The 22,045-nt window shown below is 35.2% G+C and overlaps 1 protein-coding gene across 1 annotated transcript; it reads right to left on the reverse strand.

Moving 5' to 3' along the window:
- Positions 1–1,286: 1,286 nt before the first annotated feature.
- Positions 1,287–4,271, reverse strand: LOC133864200 (cytochrome c-type biogenesis CcmH-like mitochondrial protein). The gene is made up of 4 exons (XM_062300466.1): positions 4,124–4,271; positions 3,297–3,461; positions 1,873–2,004; positions 1,287–1,782 (listed from the first exon to the last, which is right to left on the reverse strand). The coding sequence occupies exons 2-4, from the start codon at positions 3,438–3,440 to the stop codon at positions 1,582–1,584; spliced, it is 477 nt and encodes a 158-aa protein (XP_062156450.1). The 5' UTR covers positions 3,441–3,461; positions 4,124–4,271; the 3' UTR covers positions 1,287–1,581.
- Between the last annotated feature and the right edge of the window lie 17,774 nt (positions 4,272–22,045).

A 22,045-nucleotide genomic window follows, 5' to 3' on the forward strand; every position in this document is an offset into this window, starting at 1 on the left:
CCAACAACCATTTTCTTGGTCTATGAGCCAAGAGACTGTTCGACGAAACCAATTCTTCGGCTCATTGTAGCATTTCTATGTTAAAATTTTAATGCTACATGGACGGTACTAGGATGATTGTTGGGAACCCCTACGCTTTCTTTGTGTATTTTTGTTTCTTTATCGCTTTAAGGGAAAATTACTAAATTAGTCCATGTGTAAGTTACGACAAATAACACTCTAGCGTTTCAAAAGTGACAAAAAAACTCATTGTGGTTTGAGATTATAACAAATAACTTCCTCTATACAAATTCCATTTTTCCAACAAGGTAATTTATAAAATTACATATTTATCCTAAAAACTTTTTTAAAAGAATTTTTTTTTTTAAAAAAAAAAAGATAAAAAGATAAAAAGATTAGCGCTAGGTGGCTGACCACTCCTAAAAGCCTAGGGGTTGTTTGGCCACCCCCAACATGATGGCGCGACCTTTTCTCCACAGCTTGAGGCAGCAACTACCGAGCACTGTGGAGGGAATAAGGAGTGGGATTTTTGGTTGTGGGCCTGTCTCTTTGCAATCTCGAGCTAGGCCTTCTCGTCAAAGAAGGCATATGCGAGCATGCCTAGGTGGTCCAGCAACAAAAAGACCCAAAATCCATGAACATGACCATGCCCCTCTCCTTTCTCCTCTCACTCTCTGCTCTCCCTCCGGTTCTCAATGAAAAAGAGAAGCAAATTCGAATTTGGAGCTTACTGAACAACCCTAGGGCATTGGGCTGGTTCAACCGCCACCTCCTTTGACCAGCCTAAAGGCGGCCAAACCACCCCATAGCTGTTGGATGGTCGGCCACCTAGAACCAACCCTTTATATTTTTTAAAAAATTAATTTTTAGAGTAATTTATAATTTTAAGATGACCCTGTAGAAAAAAAAAAAATGGTTGAAATTTGTACGGAGGGGCTTCTTTGTTACAACCTCAAACTACAGCAATTTGAAACTTTGGAAACTACGAGTTAGTTGTCACAACCTCAAACCACATGGACCAATTTAGCAATTTTTCTTTGTTTTAATGTAATCTCATCTTACTCACAAAAATTGAATAAGAGTAATCCATTCAGTCCAATTAGACAAGAATGCTGGAATAAAAAAAAAAAAAATGATGATCAGCAAGCAATATTTCAGACATGATAAGAATAAGATATTTTTAAATCATGATATAAAATAAAAATTGGATAAGAGTAATCCATTCAGTCCAATTAGACAAGAATGCTGGAAAAAGAAAAACATAAGATCAGATATTTCAAACATGATAAGAATAAGATATTTTAAATCATGACATAAAATAATAAGCCATCTCTCAATGTACAAAGTCATCCAAAATAAAAAATAAAAAAATTAATGTACAGAGCCAAAACTTATGCAGTGCAACACTGTACAGGCAATCATACTTCTTTATTATAACCAACTCCAGATCCAGGGAAACAAACTCTCCAACAAGTTGATTCTCAGTTTTTGCAAATCGTGGTCTAACCACAGTTTTCAAATTGCCATCTTAGTTTCAAACCAACTAAGACAAACAAGAAACCATGGAATTAGCAAGACATATCATAAACCTCGCCATCTCCTCCACCAGGAGGGAGTAGTTCCCTGTGAAGGAGGAGGTGTGAGGAGATCAAGCATTGTTTCCTTCTCTTTTGGGGTCAATGCAACACCTCTAACAAGGTCCAAAGCCATGATGTGAACATTGGTCTTCTGCCTATGCTTTTTGTAAGCCCATACTCCTGCAGCAGCACCTGCAACTAGAAGCTGTTCCAAAAAAGCCCAATATGTTAACTTCTGTACAATTTACAGTTTAAGAATTACTTTATTATGGTGGTTTTAGGCCCTTAGACTGACCGGAGATAGCCACAAGCCTGCAGTCTGCAGATCAAACTTTGGGGCATATAATACTGTCTCCCCAAAATCCTGCTCAAGCTTTTTAAAAATCTCTTTGTCCGATTTCCCAGCTTGAATCTCATCGCGAATTAACTGTACTGGAAGCATTATTAGAATGCAGGTTGCAAATTTTTCATTTTCAAACCTACTCATTGAAAAACTATCAGAAGAGTACAAAGAAACCACAATAATTCATGTAACAAAAGTAGTTTTCTTTAAGATACTTTAACTTTTTCCATACAAAAAACTAAACTGGAAACTATTACTCCATTTGTTTAGATGTAAAATATATTCCGCCATTTCTGAATATTTGGTTTGGACGGAAGCTATTGGTCAATGGAAAGTGATTTGCAATCAACGGTACAGTGGAGCACTGCGGAGTGTAAAACATCTTAAGCTTCTGAGAAGTGTAAGATGTCCTCTCCTTCCCCTCTCCCCCAACCAGCCACAAAGACATCCTTCCACACTTTCTTTGTGGTTTTTCTTTTTTTCTTTTTCCTAAGTGAAATTCCCATGGGATGGGGGGGTTATTGTTTTGAGTTCTCTGCCATGGAATCCAATGGTTTTTGGTCAGTTTCCGACGGTTTCCGGTGAGGCAGCGGATACCAATTTTCGATACAAACCAAACAACTAAAAATGTTTTCAACATTATTTTTAGAGTTCCAACCAGACAATGGAAAATCAGTTATTTTCTCCCGAAAGATATCTTCTCTCAAAAAACATTTTACATTGAAATAAACTTACCCTAGAATTAATACCTAGTATACAAACTGAAATCTTATTCTTTATAGGAATCCTCATCCATTGTACTTTTAAGCTCTATTTGTCAAAGAAAACCATGGCCCCAAAAGCTCACCATTTGATCATGAAAAAAAAAAAGTACTTTCTTCATGAAACAAAAGAAATCCAATTGTTGACGCAAGGTTGAGATCACTGTGAAAAGGAACTGTTGTTTATGGTAATAAATGATGGAAACCTTGATTCTAGTAAAAGGCTTATTCCAAGCCCTAGACATCTGAACTAGCGATCCACGAAGGTTGATCAAAATCAGAATGTGGCAAAAATTAAGAGCCAGAAAGAAAGAAAAATTTGTGCCTGTCACATAAAGCTTGTCACTCCAACAGTTCAGTGTGTTCATATGCATTATATGGTAGTATCAACTTAAAGAAATTGACAAGTGCTCCATTCGCACCTTACCCCAAAACTAGACCATCAAATGTCCCAACTTGAATTCAAAAAATTCACAACTTTGATTACAACTAGAATATTAGCCAAAATAAAATCCTTTGTGACTATATAACACCAAGTATAGTATCAGCCCAGATCACTGAAACTGGTTAGACAACTTCCATGTACCCAATAATCATCTAAAGTAAGCACAGTACCTTCCTAAGAAGAATTGCGATGTCCGCTTGTGAATCTTCAATGGATTGACTCCCACATTCAGTGCACCGGACATTGTGACTGATGTTTCTTGCTCGGGCATCAACCAACTGCGTCTTCTTCACCTCATCCTCTTCCGTCTCCATTGTAAATACCTATCACCTCAACTTCAAAGCAATTGCCAAAACACCCAAAAACGATCACAAGTATTAAAATATAAAACATAAGAAATAAAAACTTCCACGGGAATGTAAGTTTCCTCTTCATTGAGGCATTTCATCAAACAGTTGCCACACCAGAAAACCAATCATGTTAGTTGCTACCATTTTAAAATAGAGCTACCAAGCTTCAAAACCCAACTCTTAAATATAGATCAACTTCACAAAACTAGAATTTTCTCTGGTATTAGTGGTGACAAACAAAATTACATCTTCTCCGTAGTATAATAAGTCCCACTATGCTATACGAATGATATAGGACAACTCCACAAGTACCGATAAGACAACTTTACAATTATTCTTTTTATTTTTACATAGCCCAGATAAGTTCACACCGTTTCCAATCAATTGCTCAAGAATAAGAGTAGAATCCTGTTTGGCGGCCAAGAAAATCGAGAAGAAAAAGAAAATAAAAATTTGGATCTTTTGGTTTTCGAAAAACGAAATTTACAAGGGATTTCTGTTTTCATGAGTCCCGAAAAATTGAAAAATGGGGATAAGATACTTTTCCATCACCAAAAACAAGCAGAGGATAAAAAGAAAAAGAGAATCAAACGAATGGCAGGAGTGTAAAATAAGGAAGAGAGAAAGAAGTGAAGGACAAAACTTACAGTGAGAGAGATGCTCAGGCTGAGTCTGCCTTGAAGTTTTTGAATCAAGAATAATATATATCAGTTAATACACTGAAGGGTTCGTTGGTTGGGTTTAGCTCCTCTCACGCTCTTTTTTATTTTCTTTTCTTTTATTTTTTTTAATATATTTTAGTTCCTCTGAGTTTTGGATTGCTGTGAAATGTGAAGACATAATATATAATATTTTGACATAAAGAAAAATTCCAAAAATATATATAGAGAAGGGAATTGGCTCACTAGGAAAAAAAAAAAAAAAAAGTCCACATATTTTTCAAACTACCAACTAAAAAAAAAAAAATTCACATGCCCCTTCAAACTACCACTTAATTCATAATGTCTTCTCAAACTTTCAATTGGGACAATATCCTCAAACTACCAAAACTAGGGGTGGAAAAAAACCCGTGGACCCGCCCCACCCTGTGTCCCCCTCCTCGCCCCGCCTCGAAAATTCTGGTTTTTAGTTGTTTTTTTATGGGTACGGGTCCAAAAACGGTAGACCCATGCGGGGTGGGGCGGGTTGCGAATTGGGGTTTTTTAAAACCTCGGGGACCCACCCCACCCCGCATGAAGAAAATTATAAAACAAAAAAACCCTTACCTGCAAAAGTTCATAACCCTAGCGCCTTCCCTCTTCATTTTTTTCATTCTTTTCTTCCTAGTTCTTACCTGTTAGTAATTTATATTGGCAACATTCTGGTTGACAAAAACACTTTATGTAACGGTTGCTTTTTAACAGGATTATCAGTTCTATTCAAAGTCTTCAAGTAATATGGGCAGTATCCCATTTCATGTTATGTGTATGGTCACAAGTTTCTAGAAGATGTCCATGAAAATTCAATACAGTTTCTAAGTTAAAACAGACGGTTCCGGTGCAACCGTCCGGACAGGCCTTTAAACGGACGCCCCATAGTGTTAAGAAGCTTCCGCCGTTGTAGCTGTCCAGACGACCGAGCTACACCGTTCGGACGCTAGGTCAAGCTATTCAGAGTCCGAGTAGAAATTGGATTTCATGTTCAGACACGGATCGGGAAACAGCAACTGTCCGAACGGAATGGCAACACCATCCAGACGCTTTTCAGGTTTCCAGGAAGATTTTTGCACACGTCTCAGTGTTTTTATCATAACTCTCTGCTCGAGTATCGGATTGAGACGAAATTAGTGCCGTTGGAAAGCTAAGAAAAAAATTCTGCAACTTGAACGTCCAGACGGAAAGAGAGTAGCATCTGGACAGCCGCCAGAAATTCGATAAATTTTGGAATTCCTTTTCAGACGCGGAAACAGTTGACCTTCAAACGCCCTTTGCTTGCCATCCGGACGCCGCCCATAGGACTTCGATTTTGAGTAGAATTAGGTTTTCTAAAGCCTATAAATAGAGCTCTCTAGGCATGTGTTTTGTACAAAATTTGGTATTGAATTCTCTTAGCTTTGAGAGGGTATTTAGGGAGAATTGAAGATCCGCTAGCTCTCAAGCCGTTGCCGGTGTGCACTACTTTGTTCGTGTGAAGTCTATCTTAGGGGTCGGCCCTAAGGTAAAGGATTCCATCAAAGACCCCTTCAAGTAGGAGACTTGGTTGGGAAACGTTCACGATGAGCTTCGTGTTATAGTTAAAGGTATGACTACTGCGATGAGTTTTGTGAGTACAAGTGCTTTGTAACTTGCTTTGTCTTTGGATAGTGGATTTCCTAGGTTTGGCTGCCCCGGAGTGGTTTTTCTCTTCACAAAGTTTTCACTTCGTCAACAAATATCTTGTCTCTTCTATTTTTTCGCATTTAAGATATTTTGTTGCACACAAACACACACTTGGTTGTTGGAAGTCATTATTTTATTTTTTCACTACCCTTTAACCCAAGCGCTGCAGCCTGTCCCCATCCTCTATCCTCTTCTCTTCATTTTGGTAATGATAGGTACTGGTCACCGGTCGGGATCGAAGAATCTCTCATTCGCTTGGCCTTGTCGTTGGTCGAGATCTCTCATTCGCTTGGCTGTCTATGGGATTCTCGAATGTCGAGAGCAAATCTCTCTTCATCTTCCTCTTCTTCGCCCAAACCCGCCTTGCCCCGCTAAACCCGCACCTTTACCCTGCATCCCCCCAGCCTCGTATGAACCCACCCTACTGCGGATTCCCCTTATGCGGAATGCGGATGATAAATTCTTAACCCTCAAGGGTGCGGGGCGAAGGTAAAAAGGGCGGAAATCTGCCCTTGACCTGCCCCGTGCCCACCCCTAACCAAAACATTGTCAATGTACCCCAAGACCAGTAAAAAAGCAAATGACCTTACAATTTTTTCAATAAAACAAAAATATCCCAATAAATTCAATATTTCTTTTAAAATAACAAAATTTTTTATTTTCTTAAAAAAACGAAAAACTTTTTAATTTTTCTTATAATTTTTAAATTTGGCTACCCTTGGTTTTTTATGTATTTATTTTTTAGTTTTTTTTTATTAAGGGTATTTTCTTCATTGGGGAGAAAAATGAAAATTTTTGGTAGTTGGGGGGACATTGTAAAAATTTAAAGTTTGAGGAGACATTATCAATTGGGCGGTTGTTTGAGGGGGTACGTGTTAAAAAAAAAACAAAAAAAAATACAGAGAAAAAAAAAATGAAATAATGAAAGAATAGTCGTAGTTGGGAGCACTTTGTTTACTTACTAGAAATGAAAGACATTAAAAGACGTTCAAGTTACATTTTAATTAGGTCATTAGCATTTCTTTTAGTTACAAAAATATATCTTCTTTTATTTAACCGGTGATTTATTAAATAATCACATTCATTAGGAATGAAATTCGCTCATTAACTACCCACCTCGCTGCTAGCCTCAACTTATTCGTGTAAGGAAAGAGTTGTTGAAAGCCTCCCCAAAAATAAACTAAGTCTAAAAGAGAGTGCCACCTTCCAAGTTGGAAGCCTCACCTGAAGATTGACGAGCACATCAAGTAGGAGAGGAATTCAAGAGTCGAGTATCACGGTCTCTATTGTTGGTCTATAGTTGTAAGGATTCGGGAAAAAACGCTAGCCACATCTACGCTATCACCCCAGAAGGATTAGTCAATTTGAAGCTTTCTTAAAATCCTTTATAAATCCCAGTTTCTCCTAGTAACTAGACAATGTAGGACTTAACACCCATGAGTACCTTTATAAACCACTCACTCTATGCGAGCTATTCATATCTTCCCAATATGAGACTGGGATGTTACAATAGTAATGTAAAGTAAAGCACCTTGCATTGACCACAAAGTCTTTCTTCACTGCCGGATATTGTTTTACTTTACCGTTTACAAAAATAGACTTCCTTGGAATAGATAAGATGTGATTACATCGAGAATGACCACTTAGCAGTAGAGTTACTCAAGGATGACAGTGGTATACACTTTAATAAGTTTAAAGTGATACTCTTCACTGTTGAAGCTTTGTCATCTTAGACTTAAAGGCTAAGGGAAGAGCGAAAAATTGTTAATGTTTGGTATGAGATAACTAGATGGAATTAATGATGAGAATAGTTCTCGCCTAGTTAAGTAATTAATATTATCCGCACTGCCGAGGGATATAAGTTAAATGACTAGGTTGTCGTTGCATTTTAAATATGTTATGTTTTCTTTTGGGTTTTCATATTATATTTCTTTTTTTACAAAATGTATATGGCTTGAATGTGTTCTTGTTTAAATATTTCATATTAAAATGCCTTCTTGTAGCCCTCTTGCAACTATCTTGAATCAAAATAAGTTGACTGGAAACGTAGTTTGGACATTGTGCTCATGACTAAAGGGCACAAATATGTGATGTCTCAACCCTGCCCTGATCTTCCACTTTGGAAGCATCTCAAGAGGACAAGCAGCGATACAAGCACTAGCAAAAGTCCAATAAGATGATCAAGTGCTACATTTTGGTCTCTGTAACAAATGTGATCCACCATCAAATGTAGGATGTTTCACTCACAGCAAATATCATGAGTTGTCTAAAGGAAATGTTTGGTGAGCAAAGTCATACGGCTAGGTCTATAACACCTAAGAAATAATTAAAATGCTTAGTTGAATTAAGTTCCTAAGTAAGTGGAATGAAAAATAAAGTGAAAACACTAGGAAAATTTTAGTAAAAAGTTAGTTTTTGAGGCTGCAAATCAAACCGTGAAGCTCATTGTTCGAACATGCCTCTGTTGAAAAGTAAAAGCTATATCAGAGAGTATCGTTCCATTCTCATTCCAAGTTGATTTCTATAATACCCCAAATAATTGACATCATGAAAACCATGCACTCAAAAAACAAGACAAGATTCACAGATTTGGAGGTTAGTGAAGGTTTGGTGGATGGCGCGGTGGAATCCCATGACCCAAATGAGTAAAACTCACACAGATACATGTTATTTCAATTCTTCACGACATGATTATTTTATGTATCAAATGTACATGCTTTCAACTCCATGAAATATATTTTAGAATGATGTGGACTCCACTTTGTAAAAATAATTAATGATTAACGAAAGATGAAAATATGAGTTTGTAAATGCATACATGTAAACGACTGTGAAAAATTGCATCGTATGACATGATACACCAGTACATGAAAGATAACGACCATGTGCTTACTATTATACGGGGTGGCCTTAAGGTTAAAGAGAATTATTTTTATTGTTTGGTCTTGGATCCAATGATTCTTTATGGCAGGCGCACCATGAAAGGATTGGCCACCATAAAGGCTTTGCTAGTATCGTGGGCCACCTGATGTCGGACTCGGTTGGACTGCTAGTATGTCGGTATGCAGCAATATCTGTGGCACCTGTATTGTACTACAAGTCCATCAGGATATCGCCAAGCCTACCAAGAATGGGTTAAAGGCTTGGATAGATCATATGGAGTTAAACTTTGACATGCTTATCTTAATTATCACTTATTTTAAGATAAACATGTGATTATATATATATATTGCATCATCATGTCACATGATCTTTAAACTAAGAATCTTATTGCTTGTAATTTGAAAACCTTTTGATAACATTTAATTCATGTATATTATTATTCATTAAGTCGTGAACTTATGCTTGTATCTTTTCATATGTAAAACATGTGTTATTTTATAATTAGCACTAGTTTCATAGATGATTCGGTATGGGAACCGACGCAAGAGACTTTCTATTGATGATTTAGTTAGAATCTTCTTTGTGGACAACCTCAAGACGGTATAGTGCATGAGGACCCACAAGCAAGAGGAAATGTTTACTTACCTCGGGTTTGTGTACGCATGTTATTTGTGACGACCCGATTTCAATAAATTTTTCTTTCTTTTTTTTCTTAATCATCGCAATAACCTATGCATACCTAATAACTTCTCGTAACATAAGCATATCACATCAGAGATAATACATTGAAGTGGAAACATCTAAATATATCATAACAATACATAACACACAGAGTTGACATACAAATCTATCTTTTAAAGATTTAACATTGTATCACCAACTACATACAAAAAAATATACAAAAGTGTCACAAGCGACAAAAGCCAATATACATCATGAGTGTGTCCAATAGTCACATCAGTCTCAGTCCTTCTATAAATTAACAAAATAGTCTAACCCAAAATAACCAGCACCCAAAGACCTCAATCATACAAGCCCAAGTATGCAGGATCCTCGTCATAGTCCCCATTACTGGCATCAACAACCGATCTATGCGATAATGGGATAATTACATAGGCAGATATATGAGTCCACAGTCTAAGTCATAACACTTTATACATTATATAACTCAGCTATACGCATATACATGTATTTTGAAACTTCTGCGAAACACTAGCATATAGTCATGTCAAGCAAGAATCCATAAAACATCATGTGCAACCAGATATAATTGTATGCATATGCTCTATTCATTTCAAACTTATATACATACTAATACATCTAACATGAAATCTCTGATAATTCATATCATATAAAATATCCATAAACACTATGCCACGTGTACATTCATTCTTTTCTTTCATTATCACATGCCTTGTGAATGCTCAAGTACAAACGGCTAAGACTTGCTCCATACCAAGGACTTTTACCTTGCTCATCTTGATCCATGCAAATGCTCAAGTATAGACGGGTAGGACTGGCTCCATACCTGGGACTTTCACCCTACTCGTCTTGACCCATTTGAATGCTCAAGTACAGGCGTACTAGCCTTAACTATGCTTTATTTCCTTTTAATCCATTTATCTATTTAATTCATATCGTGTGATCATGTACATGTTCGTGATGCATGCCATAAAATCGTTACTTGCCTTATTTTCATGCTCATGCAACCATTTACATTTTAACTTTAACACATTTCAACAAGCATTCATCATCATTTATAAACCAATGCAAATACGTATAAATCATTTATCAAAGCATATCTCAACACAATTAAATTCATCGAAAGTAATCATAAGTTATATATTATGACAACATATCATCATAACAAATTTAAACCATCATATCATGTTTGGAAGATCAATTAAAAATCTATTATTTTTCTTGGAAAGCAAAAATGCTTACTAAACCTTAAAACATTTAAAACATTAAAGTATTTAAAAGTAGTATCATCCTCGGTAAGTAAATATACTTACAATATCTGGTTGACCTTAGAGAAACGGCTCATAACCCAGCTTTGCAATGCCCACTACCTGTTTCACATTGCAAATGCACCATTATTCACACTTCACAACCTATTTCAACTCTAAACATCTTAATAATAATCGAATATTACAAGTGTCATCTACCCATGATAACCTGTTGAAATTCTAGGATTTCATTTGACACCCAATTAACTAATAACATTAACCCATAGAGAAACTCTAGGGTTAGATACGAAAATTTCAATTTACAACACTTTAGGAAAATATAGGGTTTAAGGTCTTACCTTGATTTACGGAAAAATCCAAAGTTCCGCAGCACGAAACTCCTACCCATTGCTAGAGGAATACTTTGAACTCCATGAACTACAAAAGCTCTAAAGAAATTTGAGGAATTAAACATTAACCCCAAAAATCAACCCAAAGCAAGCATAATATAGGGTTCAAGGATTACTTCAAATCGATTAGTAGATTCGATGTTCTAACACCAAGAATTATGTTTCAATAGTTAAATTTGGCTTTAGAATCCCACTTGAACCATTACCCTAGGGTTAAACCCTTGGTGAGAGAAGAGAGAAAATTCGAAGATCGGGAAAAAAAAAGTGAGAGAAATAAGCTAAAAACGTGTTTAAAGCCCAATTCTCTTGTCAAATGTGGCGTTTTGGACGGTATAAATCACCGTTCGAATGGGCCCCTCAAGATACGTGCATGGACCCCAGGCCATCAAGAGGTCCCATCCAGACCGCCCATTCGCACGCCATTCGAATGCCTCAATGAATGAGGCGTTCTGCCTCATTCAATCCTTCACTGTTCGCTGTCCTGTTCGAACGCCCTAGAAAATGAGACATTTTGCATCACCTCTGTAACGTTCTGTTCAAAGAGAAAAACTCTCGTTCAAACCCCAACTCTAGTATTAGGAATTTTTTTTCTCTTCAAATTTTAAGGTTTTTTCCATTTTCTAAGTGACTTATCTTAATTACTAGGTCGTTAAGTGCCCTAATTATTTCTTGTGTGTTACAATATTGTACCTTTTATTGAGTAGGCTTCAAGACCTGGTATGGATCAAGTGTTAGAAATAATCAACATATTATTTAATCTAACATGCGCAGCGGAAAACGAATAAACAGGATTCAGGCTTACCTCTAGCCATGTTTGCTCAAGCGTCTCCACGATCCATCTGAAGAACAAGAAAGATTATTTGAGGGATCTTCTAACCTATGCCTATTGCTTGATGGCTGTACTGATGGTGTACACAGGCACTCTATTTATAGGCTAGGTTAGGGACCCTCAAAATGGTAAACACCGTATTTGTTTCCTTCCATCAAGGAAACAATATCGTTAATTGATTTTAAAATCAATTAACCGATTCCATATTTACGGTAATCTAAATTAATAGAAATAACCATAATACCGATTCCATATTTACGGTAATCTAAATTAATGGAAATATCCATAATGCCGTATATGTTTATTGAAAAAATAATAAACATAGTAAATACCGTAAATGTGATATAAAGGCCACAACCAAAAAGGAATAATATATTACATTCTCCCACTTGGACTTTATAACACATGACCATATGGTATTAGGTTCTTTAGTTTTGGCCAATCTTTTATGGAATCCTCCAACTCAGTTAAGAAATGTTTCACACGAATCATGGCGGTAAAACCATTATAAAATTAGGTCGTCCCTTCCATGTATCACGATGTAAAACACTCCTTACATGAGTACCTTATGGATAATCAAGCTTTATGAATGAACTTCCTATAAGTCATTCGGGTCCAACTTTATTTATCCTCATGGATAAAATAACAAATGTGCACAAAAGATCTTTATTACAATAACTTTATGTCCATAGACCAAAAAGAGACAAACCAAGCAAAAAATGAATTAATGAGTCTCATATATTCCGCATGACTTTATTCTTTATTTACCGGTAAACTTTAAGTCATGGGATCCGCAATCATTAATTCAGTACTTATATGCTCAATAGACCATTTATGTCTCTTAATGTTATCTCTCGTACTGAGATACTTGATGTCGATTTACTTCTGCTTCTACTCTTTATTCTTATAAAAGAAGATTATAGTAGAATTACCGCAGAGTATCTTTATGGTCTAACTGTAAAATCGACAAGATTAAGACTTTCAACAAAAGTCTCAACCATCATGCCTGTGTACTAAATTCATAGCACGCTAGACTTTTAGCTTTCTTGGTAGACGTAGCAACTATAGTCTGCATACTGCATCTCTAGGATATATCCTTCAATAAAAAGATATATACCCTAAAGTAGACTTTCTACTATCTACACAATCAGCAAAACTCAAATCTGAACAACTAACCACTTTCAAATGGAAAGTGTATCCTTAGGTTAAGTTGTACTTCTTGGTTCCTTGCATATACCGCAAGACTTTATTTGCAGCACTTTATTGACCCAATATTCTTATTGTCAGTCATATGGTTATGCATAATGCAGATGCTTAAAGAAAAAACTTTTCATCTGCCCTTATTCCAATACCTTTTGGGACATTAATTTGTATTTAATTAGTCCTCTTAATTGCTACTGAAGGTGCAAATCCTTCATTCTAAATTTTCCCAAAATTTTTCGATGTAGGCCTTCCGAGACAATGTTAATATTCTTTATGTCTCTGTGACTCTCTATGTCAAAAGACATAAGAGGTTTCACCCAAATCCTTCATTTCAAAGTTTTGTGAACTTTATGTAGCAAACCTAAATCACCACTTGCAAATATAGGACGAGAAAGATTACTGTACTCCCACTGACCTTAAGGTATATATACTAATCAACAAGGTTTTCTATAAACAATAACCTTGAAAAAAGTATCTTACCATTGAGAGATCTATCACAGCCCATAAATAGAATTCTTTAATTTGCAAGCTTTCTGACTGTTATTTATAAAACCTTTTGATTGTTTCATGTAAACCTCGTCCTTAAGATCCCTATTCAGAAAAGTTGTTTTCGCATTCATTTGATGTAGCTCTAGATCAAAATGAGCTACTAATGCTATGATTATCTTGATGAACCATTCTTAGACACTGGAGAGAATGTTTCATGATAATCAATGCCTTCTTTATGAGTAAAATCATTGGCTACGAGTCTAGCTTGACTTTTGAGCCATAGATTTATCTCTTACTTCATGGCATTGAATCACTATGTGGAGTTTTCTCCACTCATAGCATGTGAAAACAATTTGGATCATCTTTATGTCCAATGTCAACATCAGACTCTGGGAGATATACAACATGATCACTAAGAATTGTTGATCTCCTTATTCTATAGGATTTTCTTAATTCTACTTCCTCTGCATTTTGCAATGGGAAAATAGACTTTTGAACCTGTTCTGTATGAGTTGGTTGTTCTATAAATGATTGAGGATAATCAATCTGATTTTCCCTGAATACAATCAATCATCCTCTATGAGGAGGAGATTTGGCCAACTCTAGTGCTTCCTCAAATTCCAATTTATGTGAATGAGCACTCCCACTAGGTTCCATTTCCTCTAGAAATTTTACAATCAACAACTCTAGGCTTATATGAAGGATAATAAAACATTAAAACCCTTTAAAGTTTACTAGATAGCTTATAAAAGATCCGCTGATTGTCCTTGAATCTAATTTCCTTAGGCGAGGATTATAAATCCTCTCTTTAGCAAGGCAACCCCATATGTGTAAATAATTTAAACTAAGCTTCCATCTATTTCATACTTTAAAAGGTGTCTTATGGACAACCTTAGATGGAATACTGTTTAACATATACACAATGGTCTTCAAAGCTTTACTCTATAAGGGTAATAGCAGATTAGTATTACTAATCATTTCCCTTTGTGTGTACCTACCTTAATACTCTATGCCTATATTAGATCTTATGATCTTCATATAGTTTCTCTTCTTCTTCCTTATAGATATTGAAAGCATTCAATACCCCAGCTTTAATATTTAGAAGATAGACATACATAAACTTTATATGGTCATCACTGAAAGAGATAAAAATATCTCTGACCATTTAGGCAATGAGTATGGAAAGGTTAACATATTTCAATGTACATGATCTCAAGAATTTTAAAAGGCTCTCTTTGGCGCCTCTAATGGTCTTGTTGGTATGCTTTCCCTTATGCAATCCACACAAGTACCAAAGTCAGTAAATCACCGACTTTTATTTTCTGTATGGAGATATATTTCAATCTCCAAAGCCATAACAAGAGCATTTTTAAATTCTTAAAGACTCTACTTTTACGTCAACATCACTATGCAGAAATAAACAAATAATTTTGTTTCAAAAATTGGGACGTAGGTCAATTTTAAATAGACTTTAAATAAACCCCAACCAATATTCCACCAAAAATAAGAAAAATTTCAAGTTTAAAATAAAATTGAAATTTTTAATAAGCCAAACTAGAAAATAGATTTCAAAAAGATTATGGAATATAAATCATTTTTTGAGGTCAAAATTATAACTGAATTTTAAAATTAACCTATAGATCCCAACAAGCTCAAATTATAAACACGTGTTATCCATTTTAAAAAGGACTCTGCATTTGTGTTGACAATGTGGATTGTTAAACCATAATCAATCCACAATATATTTGATTGAGTCACTAAAAGAGATTCACGACATACTAGATATGGAGATTATCTTTATTTTAAGTCATTTCTTATACTTCATGCAATCTTTCTTTATATGCCCTTAATTTTCCTTATTTCATGAGAAATATGTATCTTGATTGCCATAATACTTTATTGGCACCTTATTCTCATGCTTTAAGTGTTGGACATGATTGCATTTATTGGTCCTTCCTTTGACATGAATAATCATGTGAACACTTTATAAATTCTCTCATATCCTTGAACACACATGGTTAGAAGTTTATTTACTAACCATTTATCCTTACGTGTGTCACAAGATAAAATTCTACACTTAGAAGAGAGAATTCAAAAAATTGAAATAGACCAACAATGACTCAAAAATCTCAATCTTTAGGGACTTAAGCTAATCTATAATATCCTTCATTCCCATAATGGGATTATAAACACTTCAGAAACTGTAAAAGGTTTGTCTTTAAAGCTTTTTCTATTAGGGTGCTGGCCAAGTTTTGTTTGAACTTACTAAATGTTCATAAACAACCTTTATAAAACTTTGGCTCTAAAACATTCAGGAATAAATCCCTGATGACTTTAGTGACATGAGATTTCATGAACATCTAACTTAAGTGATTAAATCACTTCCACCGTTCATGCTTAATAATCTCACGTGGCGTACTTAATTCCGCGGGAGTAGGTGGTTTGTCCACACGGAGTACCAAAATTTTTAACACCCCAAATGAAAAAGCATATCAATCATTTTTCCAGTCAGAAAAATATTATCATAATGTATTGGAATATAAAACCACCAAAAGGTAGAGTAACAGGAATAGCTGCAATAACCCAAAATTAAAATAAATACTTTAATGCTATGAAGTAACTTTATTTTAAATTAGCCAATGCCAATTTAAATAGTAAATTTCAACCTACCTTTGGGCAAAGGTTGCATCACGCATGAAATTTACTCTTTATTGATAAGACTAATAAATTTAAATATTAATAAATAAAATTCTTCGTACCTTTGGGCAACCGAAAGAAATTTTACTTTTAATACTAAATTTGTTATCTCATTCTAATTAAGTCATAAAAATAAAAACTTCCCTTTGGGGATAGGTAATTAAATTTATGAGTTAATTACAATACGATGTTAATTTTTCTATATGAAGTTCATGTGTACGATCCTTATGCAATTATTACAAAATTAGGATGCTTTGGCTCTCCCAAAATCATAATAATCACGCTGTAATTCATGAACATCTAATAAATCTTTATGAGGTTCATGCGTGTGATCCTGATGTAATTATCATACAAAAATGGGATGCTTTGGCTCTCCCATAATTATTATGATAATTACGTGTGTGTAATCTTGATGCAATTGTCATTCAAAATTGGGATGCTGTGGCTCTCCCAAAATTATCATGATAATTGCTACTTCATTAACATCTAACAACTTTATAGATGCCCCCTTAATGGCCTTATGAATATAACAAACCAATACTTAAATGGGGTAAACAGCATTTTCCAAGGTGCAAGCAGATGAGCTCCCAGGAAAGTGAGGGGGGTCACACCGGACACACTTAAATCCCAAGACTTTCCTTGCCAGAACTTTCCCCGACATTGCATTCTTAGATGTTACTGTAAACATACCAGTATATATGGTATTGTTAATTATTCTTAGGTCTAGGCATCAAACAATTTATATTTAAACAATATAAATTTAAAATATATATTCCTCAATTCATGTATTAAATAAACAATAATTTTAATACACAGTACTGTAAATAATAAAGGGAATAAAACTTTAATATGAGGACATAATAAAACACATGGCCTAATGGTTTAGTAAGTGGACAAGGCTCTTTACACCTGGTGAACCTAGGTTCTAAACACCATAAGGCCTAAATTCCCCTTTTAAAAAGAACTTGATGGGTTACTGAAAAGGGTTGCTGTATTGGGCTGACCCAATTGGGTTAACCCACTTAATTTGGGTTGGGTATCTGTATTAGGCTACTATATTGGGTTGGGCTTTTGGGTCACAAGACTCCAAATGGGCTACTGTATTTGGCAATTAGGTCAACCCACTTAATCGGGTCAGGCCTCTGGGTCTATGTATAGTGCTGGCCCAAACTAGGTCAGCCCACTTAAATGGCCCAAAACTGCATGGGTTTTAAAAAAAAACCCTACCCGAAAATATATCAAACCCAAAAACTTTAATGGGTCGAAACCCTACCCAGTCACCAACCAACCCGACCCGTAATGTTCCAGATGGGTTGAAAACCCTAAAAATGGAACCCTAGCCGCCACCCCTTTATGAAAATACCCATATCAAGATTACAACAACTCAAAATTAGGCAGTATATCACAATACACAGAATAGTGATAAAACAAAAAATAGTTATATCAAATTTATGGGTTTTCACAAACAGTACGTGAACAACAAATATTCACAAAATAATCGCTAATGCGTTTCTATCATGTCACAAAAGACGAAATATTGCTCAAACAATATTGACAAACAGAAGTGAACAATACCAAATAGAATATACTTGATTCAATATTGATAACCAATAAAAAATACTTGATTCAATGTTGATAACGCATAGTAAAATTATATGCTGAGCAAAATAGCACAGAGGCTGGCTCTGATACCACATGTTAGAAATAATCAACATATTATTTAATCTAACATGCGCAGCGGAAAACGAATAAACAGGATTCAGGCTTACCTCTAGCCATGTTTGCTCAAGCGTCTCCACGATCCATCTGAAGAACAAGAAAGATTATTTGAGGGATCTTCTAACCTATGCCTATTGCTTGATGGCTGTACTGATGGTGTACACAGGCACTCTATTTATAGGCTAGGTTAGGGACCCTCAAAATGGTAAACACCGTATTTGTTTCCTTCCATCAAGGAAACAATATCGTTAATTGATTTTAAAATCAATTAACCGATTCCATATTTACGGTAATCTAAATTAATAGAAATAACCATAATACCGATTCCATATTTACGGTAATCTAAATTAATGGAAATGTCCATAATGCCGTATATGTTTATTGAAAAAATAATAAACATAGTAAATACCGTAAATGTGATATAAAGGCCACAACCAAAAAGGAATAATATATTACATCAAGTTGTTCTGTATTTACTTTGATGGTTTTAGATTTGGGTTTGTAATATTTCCTTTCGACTTGATGATCGATCTTAGATCGTAACACTTAGATGGATATATATGTTATGTTTGAATGTTTTAGTTTAACTTTGGTAATTATTTTTTGTGGTTTAATTAGTGGTTATCTTGATTCATTTATTAAGTGAAGTCTTCCACTACATACTTTTTCTTCTTCTTTTTTTCTTTTTTTTTTTCTTTTTTTAAGATTGCAATGTCCCCCATGTGTTTCTATCTCGTCTGGATGGGAATGGGTTGGCGCCATGGAATCAATTACCAGTTAATTTTCCTCAAGGCATTACAAACTGTATTACACAATGTGATAACTATTTTTTAGTTTATTTATTTTATTGAAATTAGAGTTCACTGCATGATGATTGTGTTCCATGTATACTTTAGTCACTAAGTGGTTGACTTATGCTTAGATTTGTTTCCACATGTAAAACTTGTTTGTATGTTTATTTTATAATTGGCCAGCCGTTGACAATGGAACATATGAGATTGAAGACTTGGGAGGATTTGGCCAGGATAGTCTTTGAGGAATTAGACCCTGAATTGAACCAAATAATTCTTGATGCAATGTTAAGTTATTTGTGGGGGATTCATCAAGTTTTTTGTGATCCTGATTTTGCGAAAGCTCAAGAATATGAGAATCTTTGATGACTTTTGGTTTTTATATGTTTTATGGATTTTTTGAGATGTTTAATGTAATATTTTGGGAGTTTGTTTTTTAAACCAGTTTTTGACCGAGATACTTGTTTATTGTTATTAAGTTATGTTGGAAGTTTTTCATTTGCTCTCAATAATTGTTCTATTGTGATTCGTAGTATAGTTATCTTATGATTTTATTAACAGTTTACTTTCGTTGATTAGCCCTCTGTTTGGAGGTCTGAGTCACTCCTTTGAGCTTATTTACTTGGTAAATAGGTATGGGGAGGCGTAGCAAGTTAATTACTAGTTAATTAATTTATGAGGTATTACAATATCACTTACGATAGGAACCCAACCTCTATTTTGACATATAGGCAAGGTTCAATGGATATTAACAAGTCGATAGAGTGATTATGATTAAAAAATACTATAAATTTTTTAAAATGACTTGTATCCTTTTTTAAAGCCTCAATTTCAAAGAGATGTATTCTAGTGTTATTATGTTCCTGGAAATTGAAGGATAAGGTAAACTCTTAATAAAGTTCATAGACAAAATTGTCAAGGTCAAACATGATCACCTTATATGAACTTACCTATGTGAGAGTGAAAATAATTATTGACTTCTAATTTAACCAAGTGTGTGTGTTTGTGTGCAAACAAATATCTTAAATGCGGAATTTAAATAAGACAAGATATTTGTTACGAAGTGAAAACTCTGTGAAGAGAAAAACCACTCCGGGGCAGCTAAACCCAGGAAATCCACTATCCAAAAATAAAGCTAGTTACAAGACACTCATACTCACATACCCTTATGCAGTAGTCATACCTACTCTGACGTGTAACCCGACACGAACGCTTCTCAACTAGATCTTCCACCTGAAGGGGTTTTTGATGGATTCCTTTACCATAGGGCCGACCCCTAAGATAAACTTCACACAAACAACTGAGCACACACCGGCAACGGCTTGAGAGCTAGCGGATCTTCGATTCTCTCTAAACACCCTCTCAAAGCACTATGGAATTCACTGTCGAATTCTATACAAAACACTAGCCTAGAGCCCCCTATTTATAGGCTTAAAGAGACCTCAAAAACTGCTGAGATTCAGACTCTGGCTGGCGAGCGTCCGGAAGGAAGTTAGCCACGTCCGAACCGTTTTCTGCGATATCCTTTCAGAAACAGCGTAATTCTATCTTTATCGGGTTCACGTCCGAACGGCTTGACCGAGCGTCCGAACGGTCTTTGCTAAAATCCTTTTCGCGTTCAAACGGAACTCTGGAATATTTTGAAATACTGGACATCGTCCGGATGTGTTGCCACGTCGTCCGGACGGCTTGCAGAGACTTCCCAAACAGTGTCGACTTCTGAAATCCAACTCTTTGTTGAATATTGATTGACCTGGCGTCCGGACGGTGTTACTCTGACGTCCGGACATCTTCAATGTTTATCTATAAGACACTGTGAGGCGTCCGAACACCTTCAAAGGCACGTCCAGACGGTTGCACAAGAACCGGCTGTTTTGTCTTGGATTTTGCAAGGACTCTTCATGGACATTTTGTAGAAGCTTGTGATCAGTTATTGTCTTTGATTTGAACACTGTCTGAATACATGAAGATTCTGAATTGAAAACCAACCATCTTATTAAAACGCAACCGTTACATAAAGTGTTTTTGTCAACCAGAATGTTGTCAATATAAAATACTAACAGAGTGGAAGTGTGGCTGCTAGGGGTATACAAGCGGTTGCGGTTGCGGTTGTAGTTAATATTTCCTCTTAACCGAAACCACTTTAGGTGGTTATCACTTTTAAATAACCGCAACCTCCCTGCTAGAACCGGTGGTTAATGCAGTTATTGAAGGTCAAACAGCAATAGGTAACCACTTGTCAAGTAATGGACTTTTTAGGTCTCTTTTAGTGTTTTTGGCCTCTTTCTAGGGTCTATTTTAGATTGTTTTTACTAACTCTTTTAACTACAGTATTGAATATATGTGTTATATATCCGGTTAGCCAATTGGTGATGCTAACTTTCATGAGTTTTCTACACTTGGATAAAAATAGCATGCAAACCAGCTCTTGAGATTGAGACATGTTGCAATCTTAACTCCTTTAGGTCCCGTAAATTGTAGGCCGGGAGAATAACATGTAAGATATTATCTCTATAAATGGCCTATGTGCCACATATATAGTATTTATTATATTTAATAAATAAATAGCATATACGGTATTACGGTTAGGTAATTTAAATTTATTAAATTACAGTAATAGAATCATTAAATTGATTTGAAATCAATTTAATTACTGTTTCCTTGATAGTATGAACAATATGGTGTTTACTAAATATAAGGGTCCTTAACCTAGCCAATAAATAGAAAGCCTATGTACACCATCAGTATGGCAATACAGTAAGGCATAGATTAGAAGACACCTTATAATTTTATTCTACAGAAGTTCTTGGGAAACGCTTGAGCAATAATGGCTGGAGGTAAGCCTAAATCCTGCTTCTAATTTTTCGTTGTTATAATGTTGTTATTAACGTGTTAATATTGTTCATATTGTTTAGTAATAATATTACATGCTTAGAGAATCCCTAGCGAGCTCTCCATTTCAAAATTTTCAGCAAAATTTGGTGAAAAACTCAAAAAAGTCCACTTCAACAAACTCTCTATAATTTCTCTATTTTGTCCCTTGTCATAATTTTCACTTCAAATTTGGCACACAAATTTCATGAGCTATTGAATATTTTATTATTTCTCTCTTCTTTCACTTCACTTTTCACTTTTCACTTTTCCTCTCTCCTCATTTGTTAGGAGTGGTTGCTTAAAACCAATAAAAAAATTAATATTTAGTTGAAATAAAGAAATATTTGGAGAGCTTGGTGTATGAAGTT

This window comes from Alnus glutinosa, chromosome 3, assembly GCF_958979055.1.
Source record: "Alnus glutinosa chromosome 3, dhAlnGlut1.1, whole genome shotgun sequence".
NCBI lineage: Eukaryota > Viridiplantae > Streptophyta > Magnoliopsida > Fagales > Betulaceae > Alnus > Alnus glutinosa.